This window comes from Phaenicophaeus curvirostris, chromosome 11 (genome assembly GCF_032191515.1).
Source record: "Phaenicophaeus curvirostris isolate KB17595 chromosome 11, BPBGC_Pcur_1.0, whole genome shotgun sequence".
In the NCBI taxonomy this organism is placed as follows: domain Eukaryota; kingdom Metazoa; phylum Chordata; class Aves; order Cuculiformes; family Cuculidae; genus Phaenicophaeus; species Phaenicophaeus curvirostris.
In genome coordinates, this window is record NC_091402.1 from 22,985,103 (window position 1) to 23,003,750 (window position 18,648).

General features: G+C 41.6%; 2 protein-coding genes across 2 annotated transcripts in view; one reads left to right on the top strand and one right to left on the bottom strand.

Annotated features, from left to right (window-relative positions):
* CENPP (centromere protein P) overlaps positions 1 to 18,648 on the bottom strand; it is an 88,138-nt gene that overhangs the window by 49,646 nt on the left and 19,844 nt on the right. The gene's annotated exons all lie outside the window — the stretch shown is intronic.
* OMD (osteomodulin) lies at positions 8,592 to 15,490 on the top strand. The gene is made up of 3 exons (XM_069865481.1): positions 8,592 to 8,689; positions 11,461 to 12,413; positions 12,981 to 15,490. The coding sequence occupies exons 2-3, from the start codon at positions 11,483 to 11,485 to the stop codon at positions 13,298 to 13,300; spliced, it is 1,251 nt and encodes a 416-aa protein (XP_069721582.1). The 5' UTR covers positions 8,592 to 8,689; positions 11,461 to 11,482; the 3' UTR covers positions 13,301 to 15,490.

Here is an 18,648-nt window from a genome sequence, read left to right on the forward strand (position 1 = left end):
CTATTACTGCACAGCAATAACCCAGCAAACTTCACAGATCCTGATGAAGCAGAGTAGCCCGTTGGAGCACTAAAGTACTACTTGAATCCTTCTGCAGACCGAGTTCTATGTCCTGCTCTACACCATTAACTTGCCAAAGGATGAAACAAACTCATCTCTCCATGTCTCCTCCCTGCCCCTTTCCCCAATAGCTTTAAACCACAGCGACACAAAGAGCAATACACTATCTACACAACATCAGTAGACAAGTAACAACAAGCTCAATAGGACACTGAAAGTTTAAAGAACATAAGACACCATCAAATCATGATTTAAACATGTACAAACAGCTGTGGCAAGTGCATACCATGTAAATCAAAATGTACATTCAATAAAACAGGATTTCTTCCCTATCCATATTGAAAAGCCAAAGAAATAAACGCAAAATTATGAAGGGTCAAACCCCTTCAGTTTGAGATGTTCGTTCCGCATGGAAGACATCTAATGAAGAACAGTTTTGTAAAGATACCTATGTCATGCAACCCTGAATTTCTGTCACAAAATCTCATTCCATCTCTTATCCTTAATGACATCAGTTCCAACTTGGACTCTTCTTTACCTCCTGTACTTCCTTCATAGCAATGCATCCATAGAAGAACGGGTTCCAAATCAACTATGTGGTTGTTTCAGACGGCATATGAAACTCACAGATCACATAGGCGCTTTCTCCTGCGGCAAAATCAACTAAAGACAGTGACAAAGTGTTGATTTTTCTTCCTTGACCCAGCATTAAACATCTTCCTCTGCCCAGCTGCCAGTCTACATAGAACCTGCAGGAATTCAGTGCATCTGGCACACAGGCTAAAAGCACCCACCATGCTCAGAAGGGTCAGGGGAGAGAAAAGGACAGATGGATAGAGAAAGAGCATGGCTATTCAGATATCACTGCATGGCCTTAGGAAGAGAACTGTAAAATCATAAGAGTGCAGAGGTCTGGGCTGGATGAGCAGACAGCGAGGTGGACTGAGAACTGGCTGAAGGGCAGGGAGCAGAGGGTGGCGACCTAGTGAATTCTAGCAGGAGGGCAGTCACTAGTGGTGTGCCCCAGGGGTCAATACTGGCTCCACTTCTCCTCATGATCTTTGACTAACGATCCTGAGGATGCCCTCAGCAAGTTCACTGATAAACAGAAGTGGAAGGAGTGATTGATACACCAGAGGGTTGTGCTGCCATCGAGGGACCTCGTCAGGTTGGAGGAATGGGCCGCCAGGAATTCATGCAGTTCAGAGGGGAGTCCAAAGTTTTGTATGCAGGGAGGAATAACCCTGTGCACTGGCAATGCTGGATGACCTGGAAAGCAGCTTTGCAGAAAAGGATCGGGGTTCCTGGGGGACAAACTGAACGTGAGCCAGCAACGTGTCCTTACAGGAAAGAAGGCTAGCAAATTCAAATTTTTCAAATGAAAATATTAGGAATACCAAACATCACTGCTTACTATTTCACAGCCTTAAGAGCAGATTCCTCACTAAAAAATTGCACTATTTATCCAGAAAAACAAACATATGCTACAGCAGACAAAAGGAACACTAATATTTCTATTGTATTTAGATCAGAACTTAACACCAGGATGATAATAAAAGCAGTGGTAAACTAAAAATAATGAAATCATGATCTGAAGCCCTCTTTCTTTCTTCTTTCTCTACACTTAGAATTTAAAATTGTTTCTTGGGGTTTTTTTTCCTCCTTTCTGGGGAGACTAGAGGTTTGAGAACAAAGCTGCTAATAGGAAACATATGGAACAACCCTGGAGTAAATGAAAATCTGACTGGAATTCCAAACGCCACGTATCACATACCACTGTCTGAAATTATCTCCTTAGATAAACGTAGGATTTACCCTGCATACTCAAATAAATCACCTGAGATGGAAGAGAGAGTTATGTGTAAAATAAACAGAAAGGCTTCTGTGATAATTAATATTTCCAAAACTAATTGATATTTTGAACCAAGATGGGCTGTTTCTCAGAGCTTGATTGAGCCAATAAAAGATTAGCTCAACACAACGTGCTGCCAACAGACAGGCTCATGGCAGGTTTTCAGATAAAACATGAATAGTTCTACTCAGCTAAACAATACAACTCTGGATTTAACCATTATGCTGCTGTGGGAATATCAGAGAGCCTGGTTTTCCTATTCATGAACACTTTTTCTGTCTCAACGTCTTGTCCAGAAGAAATTTGAAGACTCTGAGATTTCTGGAACAGCAGCAGTGTGCATGCAGTTTTGATGAGAAGCCCACACTTCTCCACACACACCAAGTCTGGCCACAAGCCTCCTGCGCACAAGCAGTGCGTTGAACCAGCCCATCCATCAGCCCAGCAGCACACACAGAGACCAGCTCTGCCTCTCCCGTGGTGTCTGTCACCCACCAGCAGCATCGTGCGTGTAGCCATCCCCTAGCAGGGGTTTCTATCAGAACCAAGGCGACCAGCACTGACATCAACATGCCCTCTCCACAATTACTGTCAGGAACTGTTAAGGACTTACAGTCTCTCGCTATATCCAGAAATTAAGCATGGAAAAAACCTGTGGTTGACTGGTTGCCAAAGGATGTCAAATCCCCTGAGGGACAGAGAGGGGACAAGTCACCAACACTAACATGCATTTGCTTCTTAGCGGTTTAGATGGTGTTGTTTTCCAGTGCTTTCCATAGATAAAGACCAATTAAAATACTTCCCTTCCAGAAACATTCCTCATAGAATATCCTAACTCCTCTGTTTCTCATTTATGGAAGAGAAAATTGGCCTGAAATTCTAGAAGATACTATTTCACTGACATTTATATCCTACTTAGGCCACCAAGAAGAACGTCCATAGACTATACTGGTATTCTGCTGTCAGCTCTGTCTTCTACCTGTTCCACAGGACGACACAAGGAACAGACTGCACAGGTGACTTGCTGGTCAGTAATAGAGCCTAAGCTTTTAGCATAAAGAAAATGGAGAAGTCACTTATGGCAAGAGATTCCTTACTTGCCATGTCCGGATCACAGTTAACAACTGGCATGTCCCTACACAATATAACAACAGACTTCTCATAACACAAACCAGACCAAGCTAGTGTGAGGTCAACAGGCTGCTCTCTTTTCTCCTTGAGGCCACAATCAGGGTGAAATCTGTAGGAAACTACACGTTGGTACCATAACCCTGTGGCATTCTGGCTCTTACTGAAAAAAAAGAAAATATCTTGACGAACAGGTCTTCCTGAACAATTAATATTGCTGTTCGAAGCGAAAGAAAATGCATTTGGATTGAATTTCTAAAAGTCAATTCCACAATCTCTTATTTAAGAAAAGTAGAAACAAAGACTAATCTAAATCCAATCTTCAACATTCTTCTTTCTGATTCCATAGAAGAAAAAAAATTAGTTACTCTTTACAACACCTTTGTATCGGTATTTATGATGAAGCCATAAACACAGTGAACATTAAAAATCGCAGGTTTCTTACCACATTAACCAAAACTCTCTGAGATGTTTTCCTCACGCGTCCCATCGCAGCGTGCATCTGCGAGGCAATGTTTCCCTACTCCTGTTCCAGGAGCACTTTGCTCCAGCAGTACCTGCGGATCACAGATGCACACACTGCCCTTCTTGTGTTGCGCATTCAGAACAGAAAGGGTAACACACACCTCCCATTCAACAGCTCCCTCCCAAAATCAGAATGCACAGGAACCTGAGAAGAGGAGAAAATGTGAGCATTGAAAACACAGCTGTTCAATGGGCAATTGCTCCATAAAGTCCCTTTGCTGCCTTTCTAAGCAGTATCTTTCCACATGAACGTTGCGCTGTGGGTAAACCCAGCCTCCGTAAGGAAATGGTGGCCAATATGGAGGCTCTTTTAGGGGTGAACCATGTTTGAGTCCTTGCCAGAAGCAGCCATGAGGCCGTTCAAGAAGCTCAGAGTGGCTAATGGCAGAAGAAATAGAAGGCTTTCTGCCACGGAGCGGCTGGGTGAAAGAACGATGGGACCCTGGCTCAGCTCTGCCAAGCAGCAGCCGTGACTCGCAAACTACCCAAACGGCAGAGAAACCCCTTCCGCTTGATTACTTGCCATAAATAAAATGACACATGTATTTTATGTGTCAGGCAGAAAAAAAGGTGCACAGACAAGTATCTCTTACAAAAAAGCCATAAGATTATTTGAAGAAAATGAAAGCAAAGTGGAGATAGTAATGGAGAGGAATGGGAGGAAATAACGGTACAGAGATTGTATCCTCCCTTACAAGAGAATATGCCCAGGAACAGGTAAATGGCACAGAATAACATTTGGTTTCTATATGAAAGATTCCAAGTCTCAGCTGCTGACTGGGAACAAAACAGACTGCAGACTTAAACGTAATGCTGGCTACAACACCAGCAGTGCAAGGTCTTGTGTTAAAAGGAGAGGATTTATTCTTCAGGAGAAGAAGGAATAACAAAAATTAAGCACCAGCTTAAGGATTATCTCCAGTTTCCAGACTGCTGGGGAGAGCTGGAAGACTGCCTGGCAAAATCCTTCACACTGCAATGCAGGACAGTTGTAAATACCTACGGCTCCGGAAATGTTCAAGCAAATACACCAGCCACAAGGAGAAACACATCCTACAGGCGCTGTAAAATCAAGGAGGGACATGCATTCTTAGACATGGTCAAGAGTAAACGGGAAACACTTTCCATCACGTACAAGGGGAAAATTCCTGCTAACACAGGACACATTCCTGTGCACAAGCACTCAGGAATTCCTTGGCAGATAACTTGGACAACTACTCCTTATACTTGCCTGAAAGCGTCTGAAGGAAAAAGAAAAAAAGCTTATTTTTTTGGCTATAAACATGATTTGCAGATTGGATACAAACATGGGATCGATCTAAAGTTGCAGGTGCATTTTCTTGTTCTTTTGACAAAAACACCTGAAGTCTAGATATCAATTAAAAAAAAAAGATAATGAATGAATTATTAATACAAATTATTAAGTTAGGGCAGAAATCATAGAATAACCAGGTTGGAAGAGACCCGCCGGATCATCGAGTCCAACCATTCCTATCAAACACTAAACCATGTCCCTTAGCACCTCGTCTCTTAAGCGTCTATCAGCTTCGGGCATTGAAGTTAGAGGTTCTTTTTGAAATAAAGAAGAGTCTGCTTTGGAATAGATTCAAGGAATGAAGCTGGACAGTTACAGAGGAGAACACTCTCCCCGTGAGCAGCAAGTTTCCAGTCAGCTCCACGTATTAAGACGAGAGCCCTCAGATTGTGCTGAACTGTATTTTAAAGCCTTGATGGTGACGCCTAAATGGCTAAAGAACTGTAACATACAGTAATATTTTTAAAAAGTAGTAATTATAAAAGGAGCACCAGGTCTTCACAGTCACCTGCAAAGCACATTTGTGAAATGCACCTATAAAACCTCCACAAACCTTTTATTTTGCTCTCTTAAGTCTTGGTTGTAGGATGCATGCTCAAGTTCTAACAGACTGATTAAAATCCCCCAGTAGGCACACCCCACCTTTGATCAGAAGAGTCAGTGAAGGGAGCTTATTCAGAGAACCCTTTCACCAATATGTACAAACCCCACAGTCCGGCAAATCTTAGGAAGCAGTTTCCTCAGTTGGTCAACATGTTTTTCCCAGTAGCTCCCAGCAAACCAAGCAACAGATATAAATCAGCCTGCGTAGGTTGAGGGCTGCCAGAGTTTTGATTTTGTAACACCACCTCCTGAATGGAAGCAGAGTAGAGACCACACAGCAAGGTTCTTATAATAGGCTGGGTCTTGCCTCAGCACTGCAGGACCGTTGACATGATTTGATGGTCCTTTTCCACAACTTTAAAAGTGCATATTCACACAGGAACCTGCTCCTAGAGTGACTTTCCTCTGCAGAGTGGAATGACATGATGTCTCTATGAGCTGTCATTAACTGAGCGCACTGGGCTGTGGCTGGAGGCTCTGCAAGATCAAGCAATTCAGAGTCGGGATTTGCCGACAGCTCTACACTCCAGTGTCTGCATTTTCAGATACGTGCTGCACAGGATAAAAAAATCCAGCAGCCACTACAGTCTTGATAACAGGTTGCTTTTCTTGATGGCAAGAACAAATGGAAAGCATATTTGCAGATGGCATCCAGGCTGCAGGCGCTGTGCTGGCAGTGTTTGAGGATTGCCAGTTAAGACCTGGAGATTTGGATGCAAAGAGTTTCTGTGCCTACGCTGACTCTGAAGTGCAGCCCAGTCTAGATGACAGATGCTTAAGGCTGGTTTTGCCTTCCAAACCCACAGACTTTATGGGGAACCAAATCACCACGTTGAGACTTGCTCATTATAGTCAATCACACGTTCTCTTTTCTACTGTGCAATCACTTAGAGGAACAACCTATCATCACAAATTCCAATCTAAAACACAGAATTCCTTCAAAGTCGTCAACTGAGGATTTAAAAATTTTGAGCTTTAGCCTTTTCTTCAAACCTCTCATAGCAGGGCCAGACCTTAGCTGAAGGACCTTCTAATTTTAACGAGTTCTAGCTGCCAAGACAGTTCTTGGTTCTAACATCCACAGCTTCGCTTCATTTAAAACTTTACAAATTCAAGAACAAAAATAAGTCCTTATGAAACACAGGGGTTTTTTTTTGAAACTGAAAACCAAAACATGTTGAAAACTTAATACACTGGTCACAGCCTTTGAAACAAGATGTCTTGCATGAATGATATTAAATTTAATCCTCTCATCATCCTCCTTGTAAGGAAATTCCTACCACACTTCAAATGAACTAAGAGAAGATAAAACCACATGACTTGACCAAGAGCACAAAGTATAGGCTTGGTTATATCCGACACAGCTCATGCTACACAAAGGGAACCGAGTCTCAATATATCCCTTGGCCAAACCTGCACCATCTTCTGTAGCTAACCCTTCTTTAAACCAGGAGCTTTGCTACTGTGTTTCCAAAGGACGGACTCTTTTGCTCTGCCACTACAGATATTTAAATGCTTTATCCGGTTTTAAGTCTCTTGAAACCTTCAGAGGATTTGAATATCAGAGGAAAAATAACAGGTATGAAATTTAAACTAATTTAGTCTAATTTTTATCTTTAGAGAAAATAGGTTTTTCACTTATGCTTTATTTAGAACTGATAACATAACAGAGCTCTCAATCTGCACCATACTCTCTTGTGCTTAAAAAACCCCAAATATTGCAGCAGCAAATAACATTTTACTCACTGGCACAACAGATTGGGGGCTTTTCACTCACCATTGCAAATGTGTTATAACTATTTCAAAAAACTATTTCTTTTGTTGTTTAATATTATTTGGGTTTAGTGGCAAAATGTTGCTATTCAACTGTTTACAGTACTATTAAATAAAGGATTATGTAGTTGTAATTTACCCTTTTGACCTTTCCTTGTATTCTCTATTCTCTACACACATCTATGACTGCTTTTAGTTCCAGTATTGCAGACTCCTACAATGTTACTTTTGCTCATGAGTTCTGGTGCTTTTCTTTATACCCCAAACGTTTGAATTACACATGATTTATCATCTTAAACAGTGTTCTTGATCTCGATGCTACAGAGGAAACTTGAAAAGGTGAAGCAAATCACCACCTCCAGGAAGCTCAAAGACAGAAGAGAAGTAAAACTTACTATTGCATTATTGTTTTAAATGCGATACCTCTATGGCACTTGTGCTTTTGGAAGGACGAAATTCTTCCTCGAGAATAGATTTTGAAATAAAGTAATTTAAAAACCAAAAGCAGAAGTAAATGCTTTTGATAAATCATACAAATAATCCAAAGCAGAGTCTCACTTCAAAAGAAAAAGAAAATTTCCTCCATTTTTTGCACATATCCTAGTTATTTCAGTATTACACAGTCACAGCAGCAGATAATCCCTTTCTTCCTCCTCCTTAAAAGATACGGAGAACATCTTTCTTCAGTAAAATGGTTTACATCTGGTGTCATACTTGCCTCTTTCATAGGAGGATTTATGTTCTTCCTATATAACTTAGCACAAATACGTTGGAAACTTACTGTGAATCCTGAACTATGACTGAAAACCAACTGGGAGCAGCACAGCGTTGTGCCGAGGGCACGGCACTGCACAGCACCTCCACCCTGCAGGAAGGGAACGAACACTGATTGTGGAGGGGACAGACGTGCAAGATAGAAGATGTTTCCAAGAGCTTTTCCACCACACGTGCTTTCCCTCAATCTTAAGAAGGTTAATTTTTTTCTGTTTCCTAACTTCATCCTCCAGAGAAAAAACCCTTTGCGCAACTGGATGGTTGTACTTGAAACTGCACTGTGAACTATTGACCTTGGAAATATTTTTTGAAGTCCTCCTCTCTTAATTTTTTTTTTCTTAATGGGAACTGGTAACACAGAGTCCAGCAAATAATTCTGAAGTGACTTGAACAGAAGGAGAAATCGCTTTGCAGACGTATGACACAGCATCTGCAGGAACTGATGATGTGGCACAACACTTTTTTCCCCCTCCACTGGCAAATCAGAAGCGGGGCGAAGGCTGTTATTTTGCTTTGCCTTCCCACAAGGCTCCTCACCACAAACCATGGCTTAGAGAGATCTTTTGTTCCTCCAGCTGTCTTAGGCTATTTCTCAGATGATTTCACCAGCGCAATAACTTGCTGCCCTCTACAACTTCAGCTTCACAGACTTCCAAAGAGTAAGTTTTCTTGGTAAATAGGAATAAAACAAACCAATTGTTATTTTTGCAGTTTAGTGATTCATGCATGCAACATAATTTCAGCTTTCAGTTTGTAAACTGCTGACAGATAGTCACTGACTTTGAGCTTATTACAGTTGGTAGAGAACCATGCTTTTGAGATTTGCTCTTTTCTTTCAACTTCGTAAGTACACAGTTTATCATATTGTGCATGTGACTCGCTTCCCGCATTATCAAGTCTTACCTGACCTGAATCTCTGTTTTAAAGCTACTTAAGCTTTTAGAAATATTTCATGAAGGTGCCAGTACCTCAATGCAAGCCTGGCAGGACAGTTGACACGCACTCAACTACAGCCAAGTTATAAAAACACCAACCCCCCCCAAATACCAGCTCCTCTCTCTCCACGACGGCAGCGAGTGACTTTGGTACCTATTACTTATCATTCCATTGCAAGAGGCGACAATTCTCTTCACGCTGTCTATATGGCACGCAGATCAACTGCATGAAGGCCTAAGTAAGCTTTTTCCTCAAACTGTGCAGGACTTCAAGTTGTTTCTCCTGGCTTCTAAGGACTATTTTTGTAGAATCATAGAATGACCAGAACTGGAAGGGACCCACAAGGATCATCAAGTCCAGCTCCTGTCCCTGCGTAGGACAACTCCAACATTCACATCATGTGTCTGAGGGCATTGCCCAAGTGCTTCTTATGTCCTACCAGGTGTCTTACCTGGCACCACAGCTCTCAATCCAAGGCTGAGGCTGTGTGCTGGTGAAGGCAAACACTCTAAATGCTGGCTCTGTGCTGCACAGCCACACCGGTGCCAACCCTGCAAGCAACACGTTGCCTATTGTGGCACTGAGAACCAAAACTGCTGACTGGAAACTGTGACCCCTAGAAGTGCTGAGAGAAGAGAACCAGAAGGCAAGGCTGAAGTTCTGGGCTGAAACTGAGAAGGAGCACCTGGAATCCAAAGGAGACTAAGAACAAGAAGTCGGCATGCGAGACAGATGGTGTAAGGATCCACTCACGAGACACAACCAACTCACAGGACCTAGAGAAAGCCTTTGTAGTGGCAGACACCAGCAGGTCTAACTAGAAGTTAGCTGTTCAGTAATAAAGTATTCTCCTAATACCATCTTTAATCTGAAAGCCCGTTAATTCCTCCTGAAGCACAGTGTTGCTCCTCAATGCAGCAGGTGCCGGCAGGTTATCAGCACAGCGCTGTGCAATGCTCACAGCGTACAGCTGCCCTCTGTGCTGACAGATTCCTGCTCTTGACTCCGATGAGCTCAGATGCCTGATGGTGCTGCAGGGACAGGGAGACCCTGGCTTTGCTGATGACCCACCTACAGCGGCGTTCCGAACAACTGACTCCATTCATCTCTCGTTTGAATCAGTTATGAAACCGGGTTAAAGGAGCATTCAAACTCAAATCATACAAAGTTAGAAATGCAAGTTTGACAATACCACAAACTATTTCACCCACCATTGTTACACATGGGCTGTGGGCAATGCAGGAATAGTACAAGGATGTATTAAATGCCATGATTTTGTTACTACCATTTTCTTCTTAGAATTCTCTCTCTCGTTCAGTGTGTAGAGCACACGGGGCATTAGGCAGCAACCACCACTCTGAAGCAGAGGAAATCAGCATTTACAAGTCATCTCCTTTGGTAGTGATTGATTGCGTTTGGTAAAAACGTGCCAAGAGCACCACAGAAACAAGGAAGAGAGAGCCCTGATTAAGAACATGAAATGTTGTTACTAAAACGCCCTGAGAACACCTGTTTTCTTCAGTACTGTACCGAGTAAATTCTCTTGCAAGCTTCCACAATTTCTGTGCTTCGCTGGGCACTGTTACATTGTGACTCATCTGTTGTTTAAGCTGAGCAGCTCGACATGATTCATGACTCTCACTCTGCCAGATAATAGGGTTCCTCTGACTGCATTAAGTGCTCCACAGTGTTTGTCTGGCTCTGAGCATCAGAAACTTGACATCAAAATGACTGGTCTTTCACAGCATCAGTGTTTCACCTCAGAAGGGAACTTGGCTGGTAAATTAGCCTGTTTCTTTACAGAATACGGGATTACCTGCTATTAGAGAGGGAAACACCTGGAGCACCACGCTGGACTACACGATCACTAGGACGAACAGCCCTCTAGGTTTCTATGACACTGACCATGCACCCTCAGTGCAGTGCAAGCCCACAGTGAGAATAACGAATGCATTTGCAAAAGTAATTTTCATCTTGACAGAGTTTGATAAGGCTATCCACGTGTTTCCAAGGGTCTGGAGAAGAAATGTAGCTCAGGAATTCCATCTGCACCCATTTAAAACTGACTTATACAGCTGATACTTAACCCATTACACTGGCGAGTGCACATCACCTCAGATGCCCAGTACAAACCCCTGGCTATACCACTTTGAAAGTCCTTTTGCAGCTTCTCTGTAATTAATTAATTAATTGAGAAAGGAATGAAGACTGGAATTTTTTTCTTCTCCTGCCTGTTGTGGTTTCCTTCAGTAACAGGCCTAGCACAGGCTGAAAGCTGTTCCCTGTCTGAAGTCAGACAAGTAAACTTGCTTTTACTTCAAGGGCAGTGTATTTGTTTATGGCTGTTTTCTTGGAATATACAGATTGAAACTTGGTTTTATTAATAATGTCACTGACAGTGTTGCCAAAAAAAGACATATATATTGCTTCCTCTTAAAACTGAAATTTATATCTGATTTACTATGATAAACTTATTTTTCCTTCTCATCAACAGGATACAACATACAAATTTAAACATGAGGATTATGAGCCAGCTATCAATCATTCAGCTCCTCTGGGCTACTCTGGTCTTTGGTCAATATGAAGACTATGATTTTGAGGATGAATATGAGGAGTCAGATCATCAACAGCCATATTATTTTAATCCAAATACACAAGCTGAAGTTCCTCCCTTCCCTTTTCCAGTCAAGTGCGCCAGAGAATGCTTTTGTCCACCAGCTTTTCTATTATCAATGTACTGTGATCATCGCAAACTTAAGATGATACCAAATATCCCCAGTCATGTCCAACAACTTTATCTGCAAAACAACAACATTGAAGCTGTGCCTGCAGGACCATTCACTAACGTTTCCTTCTTAAGGGAAATTAACCTCAGCCACAACAAAATCAAATTTCATATGATTGACCATGGTGTTTTTGCGAAGCTTTCAAACTTGGTGCAGCTTCACTTACAGCATAATGAATTAGAAGAATTTCCATTCCCACTGCCCAGCTCTCTAGAGAGACTCTTCCTTGGATTCAACAGGATCTCTCGATTATCCAGAAATGCACTGGAAGGATTACCTAACATAACCATGCTTGACCTTTGCAATAACTTTCTTGATGACTCTGTACTCAAAGGAAAACCCTTTTCAAACATGAAAAACTTAATGCAACTCAATTTATGCAACAACAAACTACAGACTATGCCTCCAGATCTACCCCTGTCACTGATGTATCTCTCTCTTGAAAATAACTCTATTTCTTATATTCCTGAAAACTATTTCAATAGACTGCCAAAAATCATTGCTCTGAGGATGTCCCACAATAACTTGCAGAACATTCCACCCAACACCTTTAATCTACCCAACCTTCTAGAACTTAATCTGGGACACAACAAACTGAAACAAGCGTTTTATATTCCAAGAAGCTTGCAGCATTTGTACATTGAAGACAATGACATTGAAAGTAGGTTGATGGTTGCCATTCTTTAAAAGCAGAACACTTACTGGCTGTTGGCTTTGGTTGTGTGTGGAGGGGGGCAGCGGGTAGTTCAGCATGTTTTCCTTACCATCCACAACTCAGAACTCCTAGCTTACGTCAAAAAAACTATTAGAGATCCCTCTTTTGTTGTGGCTTAGAGGACCTGCCACCTTACAGCCTCTCTGTTAGGTCTTGTAGAAATCAAGCACAGAACCCAGCAGTCACCCAACTGTGTGTGTTGTCCAAGGGGTTCCTTGCTGACCTGCTCTGCAGAGGCAAGCTCAAGCTGTCAGTGTTCTGAACTGACCAGTTAAGGTGGCACCAACCCAGTGCTCACACACACACCGTACTTTTCAGGAGCAAAGGCAGCTACCTGACTTTTGATCCACTTGCAGTACGTGAAGAATATCATCCCACCGGCTTCAAGATGCGGTGTTAATATTGCACAACACAAAAACTTTCTTATTTTCAAAACACAATTTTCACTTTTGCAAGAGGTCTTAAATATAACTATCCTCCGTATTTTAACTAATGTTTTTCTCTCTCTTACAGCCATAAACGTTACTGTGATGTGTCCCTCTATTGATCCAATGAACATCAACCAATTAACCTACATCCGAGTGGATCGAAACAAGCTTACAACTCCCATAAGCACATATGCGTTCTTTTGCTTCCCTCACATTCGAACCATCTATTATGGTGAGCAACATGTTAATGCCAACAAGTCAACTCAGCTGAGGACACCAGTGTTCCGACGATTTTTAACACCAGAAGAATACCACGAAGCAGAAGACTATCCTGAAACACACGACAGTGAGACCGAAGAAGATCATGAAGCAGAAGACCACTTCTTTCATCCTTACTTTCAGTGAAGCAATTGTTCTTAATGAGTATACATGGAAACTTTTCCTTAGCTGGGGACTATTCATATACATTTTAGAACAGCTGGATGTTTTGGGATACATATGTCTATAAAATGCAGACAGGATTTTAACGTAGGTAAACGTCCTATTACTGATGTAGTAAAACACATAATACTAGGAGCAAAGAGCCCTCATCTGAGTGTTAGACAGCAGTCTGATACATAACTGGGTTGATGATGGACTTATCCTTAGTGGGTAGCTTCAGCTGAAGAAAACCAACCTCAAAAAGCTTTTATGTTCCAAAGTGATCCAACTTGGAAAATGACTGGAACAGAAATGAATGTAAAGCTCTACAGGAACAAGGGGATAAGGCCATAAATCCATCCAGCTATACATACTACTGCTAACAGCAGTAAAAAACAGACACTCTAGAGAAAAAAATAAGAGGGTAATATCACAAAAATACTTCCACAAAGCTCCTCCACCTCTTCCAGAAATATGGATGTTACTTCTTTCAATTTCAATTGGACAGGAGAATCACAAATATTCCACTTCAAGTGTTCCTCATGCCACGTCTCCAGCGTCCTGCCAAGGTGCCTGGTAATACTGACTTCTCAGCTTGTACCTCAACAACCACAACTTCTTTAAAGGACATTTTAGCTTCTTAGTAATACAAGCAATAAACAACCTTTTGTTAAACAGGCACAAACAGCAGCATTGCAGCTGTTTACGTTACTGATTTAGAGCAGCACTCTGCAGAGCTAACATCAATTAGCTGCTTTCTGCTAATTTAGCAACCTCAAGTACCTCTGGCTTCAGGAAGGAAGGATCCATGTATGTATCCATTACTTCAAATACTCTTATCAAAAACTTATGTACATTATATACACAAATTTAAATATAATTTCATAGTTTTATTGATATAAACACATAGCATGTTAACCTTACAGAACCTTTATAACTTTTCATCTCTTTCGGTTATTAAGTATAAGTGAATGGCGCACAAAACACAAACCTGTATTAATACAGGTTCTTCTGAAAGGCTTGCTCAGCTTTAAATAAAAACTATTCAACTATAGTAGGAGTACTATACATTTTAACAAAAACTTTCTGCTTTTTGAAAATATTTATGAAGCAAGGCTTAGCTTTAGTTTTAATGCAGAGCTAACCATATTGACTTTGTAGCAACTAGCTACAGACATTTCCTAAACTTTCAATACAAATCAACCTGCTAAGATAGCTCTAAAGTTTGCAAGAATTATCAGATAGAACTCACTCAGGTGGAACACGAAAACTGTATTACGAGCACCACCACCATGAACTCACTTTTAATTAATATGACTGTATTTCATCTGTGGCAAAGCCAATGCCATCCTTTAAACGAGGTTTTAGATTAGTCAGGGAACTGAAGATTTGCTAGCCTTACATCCACACTAGAGAAACCAGAAGTTATAATAAACTACAGAGTTAATGGATACCTCGATAAATACCTCGCTCAGTTAAGACTGGACATGGCTTCTGTAAAAGTCAAGATGTTTTTTACCTTGCAAATCTCCGTGTTCTTTGAAGGAACCATGAAGAATGTGGAAATAGAGATTCTGGTCCAAACAGCCTACAAAAATTTCTGTAAGGTTTTTAAGAAAATTTGGCTGCCCCAGAGATGACAACACAGACAAAAATCAAATAAAGTATAAGAAAAAGCATAAGAATAAGTGGTCAGTTCTTGCTGTGGAGGGAGCCCACTGGTGGGAGTTCCACAAAGGGTCTGTGCTGGAATTGATTCAATTTAATACACTTGCAAAAGATACACAACTTGGGTTGAGCAGTGAGACAAAGATTGCTAAGCACCACTGAGGAGCGACTGCAAAAGGACCTCAGGATGCTAAAAGGGCCAAGGAAATTCAAAGTTGTTAAATGCAGAGTGATACTCGCTTCACGTGACAAGTAACGAAGCTTGACTTGACTGCCACCACTCTGGAGCAAGACTCAGAAGTAACAAAAGGTGGTTCAACCCAAACACTGACTTAGGACCCCACAGCAGTAAAAAGGAAACTCAACTATTCTGTTCAAAACTTACATTTCTAACAACTCAATTTAACACACAAAAAAAAACCACCTCAATCTCTTAATTCATTGCGTAAATTCATCATCTACAGGAAAAAAAATCAACACAAAGAAAAACCAGATAAACACGAAGATAGCTCATAAATACAGGGAGCAAAGTAGATGCTATGAATAACAAGGAATAGATAACAGGAAGATGGAAGAGCCTCGGAGCCCTGACTCTGGCATCCCTTAAACACAGTATTGGCTCTCAGCAAATGATGGTATTGTTATAAAGCAACATTGATTCAGGAAGGGATTCTAAGCAACATTAATAAATTGAGGTAGCTTGGCTCTTGGTTCAGGATGTGGCTGATGATCCATAGGCAGAATTTCTGAGAACAGATGTTGGGCAGAGGGGTCACCGTAGATAGACAATACGATTGCCCTGGGTACCATTTTGATTTTTTAACCATTGTTTGGTTCCTGTTTCCTATTGTCCAGGATTTTTTAAATGTCCTTTATTCATTTCTATCACAGTAACCAACACACAGAGTCTGCTTCTCTTCCAGAAATGCAAGGAGTGAAGGCAATGACTTCAGCTGTAAAAAATTCTGATTATAAATCAGGAACATATGGAAGAATGTTCATTTTTCAGCTATTTTGCAGCTGGTGGCCCTAACAGTGACCTAAACCTAATCTAACTCACTGAGAATTGGAAATAGCTGCAACTGCTCACACCAGCACTGGAGGTGATTACACAGAACTATTTAATCTCTGGTACGCTTTTGGTGGTTCTGAATCTTTAGGAATGTTGTACATTTTCTCTGTAATACACAATGACCATTTATTTTACATTTAACACCACTGCCAAGGTCCTTAAGCAGCTGCAAAAATACACTTTCTTTGCCTAAATATAGAACAAACCTGAAGGTTTAAAAACATAAGAAGTCTCAGATTTGGTTTCCTTCCTAAGGAATACCACGACCGCAGCCCTACAGCGCTCACCCTCATGCTGCCCCACAGCCCTATAAACCAGGCACATAGAAAAGGCCCTTTTCTCATTTTCCTCCTCCCCTCTTCCTCCTAGTGTTCGGCTACTCCCCGCTCTGGTTCCCTGACCCTTTTGTGGGTGATCAGTTCTCCAGGGGTTTACCAGGAATCAGTGCCTCTCCCTGAGGGCTGCCAGCCACCAGCCCTCAGCTCCGCTGTCAAACACGTTGCAGCACCCAGAGCAAGCGCAGAACACAGCTCTCCTACCATTCTTGTACAAAACTCCTGAGCATTAAGAAAAACACGGTACAAAGGTAATTAAGGTGCCGGCACCTATGAGAAACCCACGGAAAACAGAGGGAATTGCCCTCCCATTTAAATTGGAGTCATTTTCTCTGCAACAACGGTTCAGAACTACACCCTTACATGGTTACTTTGGAAGGAAAAGCTGGGTTTCTTTTCTGATCTGCCTTTTGAAGCACTAGTGGAAAGGTGAGAACAGAAATGAACTGGTCATACTAAAGCTCTGAGCAGGGCAGAATATATGAGGCCACTTCAAGTCCAAGATAAACAGACAGAGCTGAACATCAGCCAGTTCAAATAATTCACAAAGCCCGTTCATATGCCTGCAAAACAAAATGTTTCCGAAGCTCCTCTAGGATATTTTCAGCTGGATTTTCTTCTTTACCTGCTCTTGACATATAAATGGTATTAAATAGTACATTCCTTCCAGAATGCCAAAGAAGAGTTGATCGGCAAGGCATATAGTTTGGATAAGTTACCTTAATTTTCATCTTGCTCTCCAATGCCTTTCTTTCCTCTTCCATCCACACCCATCTGATTTGTCTCCTGTTCTCCCCTAAAAGCTTTTTATTCTTCACTGCCTATCTTGATGGCACACAAGGAAAAGGCCCTGGGGGTGCTGGCCGAGAGCACTGGGGGTGCTGGATGAGAGGAACATTTACTCCTTCAGCTACACTTCACATCCTACAAAACTGTAGGGAAATCACTACCATTCAAGTTTAAGACAGGATTCCATGAGTAAAATAGCCATTTGAAATGCCTGACTTTCAGGCAAAAGGACTCTGTATGGAAATCAGTCAGAGAAAATGAGATACCCTGGGTAAAAAAAAACACCCCACACTTGACAAATCAGAAAGCATACCACAAATACATTATCGAGGCCCTCTTCAAAACCAGAAGCTCAACTAGTGAACAACAGAGCTTGCTTACGTTTTCAGAAAAGAACCCTCCTTTTAAGTACATCGATCCTTGCAAGGAGAGCTCAAGAAACAGGTTCCTGTCCATCAAACATTTAAGCACTAGCAGTGCCTAGAAGGCATTCTGCTTGCCAGGCTGAAGACATCCCACTTGCCTCCCTGTTGCCAGTGCACCTGAACCCCATTTGCCATTCCAGGTGATGTGGATGTTGTGGTTCTTTCTAGTCATTTTGAATAGGAAGAAAGCAGCGCTGTTGCTGAAAGAGCAACACTATCCCTCCTTGTTTGCAGCTACTTCTGCCACCCCCCTCCTCCTGCTGATGTGAGCAACCTGCTACCTGTTCAGATATGAAAAGGTTTTACCTGAAATTATCTGTTGCTACTTTTTTTTTTCCTTCCTGGCACAAAGGATGACAGCTAGAGGAGAAGTGGGACAAGACCGCTTCATTTGGCATTGACAGTTGACAGTAAAGCTATACTGTAAGGCAAGCCTTGATGATGCCAGGCCAAAGCAATTACTTAACATATCCCTCCTCTTTGTCAGTGTTCATGAGCTTCTTGCGAGTGCTCAGATAACAACAGCGAGCACACAATGTTTTTGTGGTAAGCATACCACAGGAGTCTTGTGACCCTGACAAAGAGACTTTTGACAATGTTTCTGCAGAAGCAGTTACTGAAGTCTTCTAATGGCACAGAGCCTCTTCACTGCAGATCAAAGCAAGTAAGAGCTTTCTTGCATGAAGATTTCCTAAGTTTTCAAGGCTGCATTTATCTGTTAATTATCCCTCATTTTTTTAAATTGTCATATGTAAGGAAAACACTAAAAAATTCCCAAGACCTTCCATGTACACAGCTGTGAAATCTGGGTTTCAGCATTTATAAAATGCTCATAAAAATAAAACAAATATATTTAATGTTTTATATCATGCTTTCAGCTTCAATACTTAACACTTTTCCCTTAGATCATTTATCCTCCAATTCAAGCACCGGAAAAACTTGAGTGCCCCAGAGCCACATGAAGTGTTAAACTGGACATCTGGGGGGGTGGCAATTGGAAAGAGGCAAGTACAAAGCCAAGCCTCTGCCATTCTTTCCGAAACA